The sequence below is a fragment of the Poeciliopsis prolifica genome, unplaced genomic scaffold (genome assembly GCF_027474105.1).
Source record: "Poeciliopsis prolifica strain line A6 unplaced genomic scaffold, Auburn_PproV2 SCAFFOLD012, whole genome shotgun sequence".
NCBI classification, from domain to species: Eukaryota; Metazoa; Chordata; class Actinopteri; order Cyprinodontiformes; family Poeciliidae; genus Poeciliopsis; species Poeciliopsis prolifica.
In genome coordinates, this window is record NW_026562387.1 from 8,008,651 (window position 1) to 8,015,157 (window position 6,507).

Sequence of the window (6,507 nt, forward strand, 5' to 3'; positions counted from 1 at the left end):
TTATTGCTAGCACCACCAAATAAATATTTTAATTAGACTACTTAGATTCGTAAGGCACAAAAATCTTCATTGTCCCTCAGGTGGAGGAGAAGGAGTTTGAAATGAATCTTCTGGCTGATATCCCTCTAACCGCTGCAACAGGATCTCAGAGTAGCCTGGTGAGTAGTACCTGCAAAAACACAAACGCATCATAAACCAACCGGGTAATATTGAGTTGAATATGCTGATTCCGATGGCAATGGGTTTTTTAACTGAGTCTAGTTTGGACCAAATGGGCACACTGGTGGTCGAGTTATCAGAGCTGCACCTGACTATCTCCTCAGGGAAGCAGTTGTTGATGGTGTTGATGTATTCCTGCAAAGTGGAGCCTGGGTCTGCCTCAATCTCTTGGAGCTTCTTCAGTCCACCGCTGGTCACAAACAAACGACGGGCCTTGCTGTCATTGGGAAGCACCTGTTAAGAACCAGAGGGATGGAGGTTTTATAAGTGCATGAGAGGCAAAGATTTTTGCCGGAGCGTTTGGAGATGTCCCCCCCACCTTGCTGAACTGGCAGACGACATATTTGAGGATGTTGCTGGGAGCGTCGTAGAGTAGCGGCTCCAGAGCCGAGATGAGGGTGCACTTCTGCAGGATGTTCTTCAGCGCCTTCTTACTCTGAAACATTCAACACATTTCCAACAGCAACATTCAGGCATTTTCAATGTTTTTCTTTTTATTAGGTGCATGAAAATATCTGGTTTTGACCGTAAATAAGGTCTTTAAATTTAGGCTTTTAAATTTAAAGGTCAATAACCTTTCAACTGCTGCTTTTCTCTATGTAAGTCTGAACAGATTGAAATGTTACTCTGTATTATTGCTAGCACCACCAAATAAATATTTTATTTGGTGGTGCTAGGGTTAGGGTCAATCTGGTGGTGCTAGGGTTAGGGTTAGGTCAATCAAAGGTCAGATTGCACTTTATTACAAAACTGTGCAGCTTGAACATCAACACTTTCAAGGACTTTCAGGCTCACTTAAAATTTTGAAAACAAAGCATTCTTAAGCACCTATACAAACCCTGTTAAATTTGAATTTACCCCGTTTATAACATGATGTGCCAAAAGAAACATGGAATATCTCATTACTTCATGTGTTTATTGGTGTCCAGAACAATTGTTGCACTTCCTACCTTGGCCTGCAGGTCCTCTGAGCTCCTGGCGTCCACGTAGAACGCCAGCAGCTTGGGCAGCAGGTTTGCTGCAGCCACAACCTTGGCATGCTCAGAGGTGTGACGACCTATCTGGTCTATTGCCCACACTGTGGCCGACTTGATGTGCTGCTCATGCTCCTCTGAGAGGCACAGGGCCAGCTGGGGCACCCCCTGCAGGACAGGAAGGCTCACATCAGGAAGTGTCCAGCGAACTAATGATTATGATCTCATAGAAAAATATCATTCTGCCGAGTTGCGTGGTGAGGCACCGTTAGCTTCTCAACCAAAAATTATTGACGTGCTAAAGAGGCGACAAACTGTTGTTAAGTGGTCACAAAAAATAAATTGAAGAGGACGATCCCACCTTAGAGCGAATGACGGCCATGGCGAGGGTTTCATTGTGAGCCGCCACGTATCCCAGCATCATGATGCCCGGGAGCCGCAGCGGTCCACGGGTGTCTCCCAGGTAGTCGATCATCATTGACAGCCCACCGTAGTTCACGATCAGCAGGGACATCTGCAAAAAAATACACAAACACCCACACACACACTTCATTCAGTGTGTCCATTTTCTTGGTGACCTCGAAACATGAGCAAGCTGTACCTCTGGCGTTTGTTTCGCCACCTCCCTCATCAAAGTTGCAACGTTCTTCCTGACGTAATCATCCGGATCTTTGAGGGAGACGAAGGCAGCGGGAAAGACCTCGGCATCGATCACCATCTCGGCCATCCTGACGGAGTGTTTGCTGATTTGGCTGAGGGCGGAGAACACCTGCCTCTGAATGGAGACAACCAAACCCCAGAGAAGCTTCACAGAAAACTGGCAGTTTTGAAGCTCAGACATGTTTCTTTCTGGAAAACGGCGTCACATACATTAAACTTTTTTCAATCAGAGGGGTTTTTTTCTCTGCAAAGCTGTAAACTCTGAATTTGCTTAAAATGATTAAGAATGAAAACTGAATCCCCCAAAAGAGATCCATAGTAAATGTTTGTATTATTTTTTTTTATCACATTTTGGATTTTTATAGATTTTTTGATTGTCCCAAACTGCAAAAGAAAAATGACTTTTTATTTCATAAAACCAAGAATCTCTAAATGTATACATACATACACACACACATACATATATATATAATGCATTACCGACGTCGGACCACTTTTGTCAGTAATGAACAATCTGACGCGTTGCTATTTCAAATCCAGTCGTCAGACTTCAATTATTAAACAAAATCACTTTGTGTTACTATCTTCTTTTTGAATTTAGTTGTATTTCCTCTACACGTCTTGTCCAGTGATTGCCGTTTTTATGCAACAGTATCAGCAGCGACAGAAATGTTAACAATGGACAGAGGAGGGACATGCGCATTTTGTTGGTGTAAAACAAAATGCTTTCCAAGTCCGATTCTTATAAGCGGCTTTGGGCTTGCTTTTTTTTGTTGCTTTGTTTTTTTTAAAGTTGTTTGCAAATTTAATGAGTTGCAGGTTGCGCCTATTTGGGCTCGTTTTTAAACGTGAAGCAGAAACTCATAATAAAGACCAGACTTTGTCTGACATTCAGTTTTTGTCCATCATTTCCCGGGTGATCCGTCCCGCTGTGTCTATGTTAATGTTAAGTTAAAATATTAACTTAAAATGACTAACTTAAATTAACAAATATATATTTTATGTTCCACTATAACTTATCTTCAAATTATATAATTTTATAAAATTACAGTATTCGGTACATTTTTCAAAAGTGCCTCTTCACTTTTACAAATACAAACAGCAATGCCTATATTTAATTTAATGATAAAATTGAATTCCCTTAGTTTTAATTACAATTTTTAAGATAAACGATCTGTTTATATAAATAAGAGACAATTGCTGATTATTATATTTGGAGATAATTTTTTAATGACAGGAAAATTTCAAATTGGCATATATTTCTTTTTGGCATGTAAAATATCAAAGAAGACATTGATTTCAAATAAATTACTATTTAAATTAAGTTACATTTCTGGAATACTTTGTAATATGTGGTGTCTTCTTACTGACATACAAGACACCACACATTAATTTTTCTGACCCTTTCATCAGCCAGCAGGCTCACCTTGAGCTTGGTGTCCTGGCTGAGGATCAACTGTGCCAGGTGTGCGATGGCGCCGTTGTCCACAACGGTCTCGGCCAGCTCTGGCGTGTGTTTGCAGATGTCGCTGAGTGTGGAGGCAGTGATACGTTTGAGGGCCATCTCAGGCTCCAAGAGACTCAACACCAGCAGGGGGACCGCTCCTGCTTCCACCACTGCCTCAGACAGAGCTGCACAGTGACACGGAGAGGCCGTGGAGAAAAAGGTGAGACATTGGTAAAACTGTTTGTTTTTTTCCTGTTTAGAGTTCCTTTAAAAAATAAAAAATAAAAAAAGTGCAAATGAGTGTTTCAGAAATCTAATATAACAATAACAAATTATTGCCTCCACTGTCACAAAGCAGATGTAAATCAGAGCTTCTCTTTCTGTGCCTACATGCATTGTGTCGTGCGATGCAGCCCAGAGCCCAGGCAGCGGCCTCCTTCACCCCAGGGTCAAACTCCTCCAGGCAGAGAACCAGAGCGTCTACGCCCCCGCAGCTCACTACTGCCTGGGCCAGGTCAGGAGAGTGTTTGGCCACCGCGCGCAGAACAAACCCTGCTACTTTCTTATAAAACCTCTGCACACAAAACACAGAAAAAAGTGCACACATCAGCTGCTTAACAGAGGAGCTTCATTTCTTTTCTTTTTTTTTGAGAATCAATTTGCATTTCTTCTTCTTCTTTAAAGAAAACAAATCCTTTAACAAGTTAAGTTTACCCATAAAATTGTTTTTTTTTTTTTACTAATTCAGGAGACGGGTTCTACTTCCTTTTACCTTTTAACTTTATGCTGACATGTCATTATTTTCTAACACAGCGACTTATGCTGGGCAGAATTAATTTTGCTTAATGATGTCACTGAAATAAAAAAAAAACAATGCTTATTGTGTACATCATTTTTGCTTTCATGTGATTCATGTGATTGGATATGAAACTTAAACTAAATCTGAATGGTTTGTCTTATAGCATAGTTTGACATCACAGTTGTTGACACAGTGTAAACAGGACTGTGTGTGAAATAAAAAAAGAATGAGTCACTTTAAAAGAAATGCTGCATGTTTGAGTGATTTTTCTTCCCACTGCTGAGTCAGTTTGAGCTTAGAAGCTGAAATGTAACATTTTGGATTTAAAACATTGAGCTTCACTCGCCTTTTGAAAGCAAGAAGAAAACCTGATCTCTCTGAGTCAGCTCCTTGAGAAGACAAAGAGCTCGCTACTCTCATGGTGAAGAGTGCTGAGGTTTTCAAGTTGCCCCCAAGGCGAATTGCCCCCAAAAAAGCCCAATATGATCAAATTCAGAGGTTTTGACCCGGAACCTACAACTCCTGCAGAGTGTCAACCACAATCTGACTATGTCTTTGCTCTTTACACTCTCATGTCTTCCAAAGCTGACATCACAAAAAGAAAACCTGGTAGCACTAAGGAATGAATCCAGGAGAAGTGATGCTAACATTTTGCGAGGCCAGAGAATTGACCAGCTGGGGCAGGATGTCTTCTTTCACCACAATTTCTGCCAGACTGTTACTGTTTTCCGCCAGGTGACCCAGAGCCAGACCCGCTGTCTGCTGGATGCCCGGTACCGTGTCCAGCAGCAGAGAACGCAGCATGGGTATCACTCCTGCAGAAGAGCAGAGGACACCGTAAAAATGAATTTTTATGGGAATATTAAAACAAATGTAATTTCATTAAAGAATAGTGGCTTGTATATAAAATGTTCAGCAACAATCAAATGCAAAAAAAAAAGACTTTTCATTGCAGATTCTGTTGAAACATACTAATGCTTTGTCACTGCAAGGGAGAGGAACATATATGACATACATGTTATATGGGTGACTTGTAATATATTACAACCCTTTGAAAACAATCCCAAGTTTTCATGGGTTGTAATATGAATTAAAACATAAACATAGTAAAAATAAATATTTATTACAAGAGTTGTGATTGAGGAACAGTCTATTTCTGCAATGTTTTATGCTTTAATCAAATTTTTTAATTATTTTGTTTATTTGCTATTTGCAGTTTGATCCATTTAAATTGCCTTTACAGTGAGTTGGGGTTTAAAACATTTGATTGATTTGGTTTTCTTTTCAAAACTATTTTATTGTCAATAAAATAGAATTTGAAAAAGCTGGAGTTGAAAAAAAAAATTGGAATTTAGTTTGTTCGTTTTGGCAATTAACCTTGGTACGTAGAAGTATTCATTAGAATGTGTTTTGTTTTGTTTTGTTTTTAAATTTGCTTCCATTTTATTGGTTAAAATATAACAATTTATTTTAGGGTGCAAGATAATATTGCAATCCGTGACAGATGATAAAATTGCTATCATTCTCTTTCCTACCTGCATTATGGAGGATTTCGGAGTTTTGTGGTTTGGTCGCAAAATCAGCAATGGTTTGCACAAACTGCAACCTGGCCTTCTGGTACTGTTCAACAGCTGCAGGACACAAAATAAACAAAGAGTCAGTCTGATCACCTTCAAGCTGAACTTGCGTCAATGTGAAGTAAAAAGCAGCCACGAATCTCACCTTTAGTAATCAGTCGTTGACTCATTGTGCCAAAAAGAAAAAAAAAGACTATTTCCTAAAATGTGTATTTGCTGGAGCTAGCTGTATTGTTGTCTTGAGTTGCCGCAGCAACACGTAGGACTTGGACTCAGCCTTGTTCAGGCCAAAGATCGTTTATTAAAGAAAGAGGAGTCACTCCGGTTCAGTAAATCCCTTCAGAGTGATGCCTCTTTTTATTCTCGCGATGTTTAAGCTGAGGATGTGACCCGCATTGAATACAATTGATCGACAGAGATTTTTTTTATTATTATGGAGCAATTTATAGCTCTGTGCGCAAGTTTTTATTGCAAAAAAGTAGACACATACACACACATATATAACATTAGCTCGTATGTTAGATATCTTTGATTTGACGTAGCTGATGAGGAAGTTTTGCTGGATTCAAAGTTTGTTCTAATCCCTGTTCTGGGTTTCTCTTAGTATGCTCTAAATTTGTAAAAAAAAATAATGACTACTCCACAGTTTCTATGTAATAATGATAATAAAATAAAAAAAACTTAGTGTTGCTGTTCTGGAAGATTTTTCTTCTGGATTAAGTTCATTTTAATTCATTTTCTGGGTTGCAGTAATAAAACTTTTCTGCATAATAATCTAAAAATGAATCCAAGAAGTAGAAAACTGGTCTAAATAGTGAGTACTTTACAGTT

At 39.2% G+C, this 6,507-nt stretch overlaps 1 protein-coding gene across 1 annotated transcript; it reads right to left on the reverse strand.

Moving 5' to 3' along the window:
• Window positions 1-5,956, reverse strand: LOC129364687 (sperm-associated antigen 6-like). Its single transcript, XM_055037494.1, has 11 exons — window positions 5,822-5,956; window positions 5,635-5,730; window positions 4,748-4,914; window positions 3,691-3,874; window positions 3,280-3,485; window positions 1,795-1,968; window positions 1,555-1,707; window positions 1,170-1,361; window positions 539-655; window positions 308-453; window positions 1-169 (listed from the first exon to the last, which is right to left on the reverse strand). Exons 1-11 carry the CDS (start codon window positions 5,844-5,846, stop codon window positions 67-69), a joined length of 1,563 nt encoding a protein of 520 aa, XP_054893469.1. The 5' UTR covers window positions 5,847-5,956; the 3' UTR covers window positions 1-66.
• Between the last annotated feature and the right edge of the window lie 551 nt (window positions 5,957-6,507).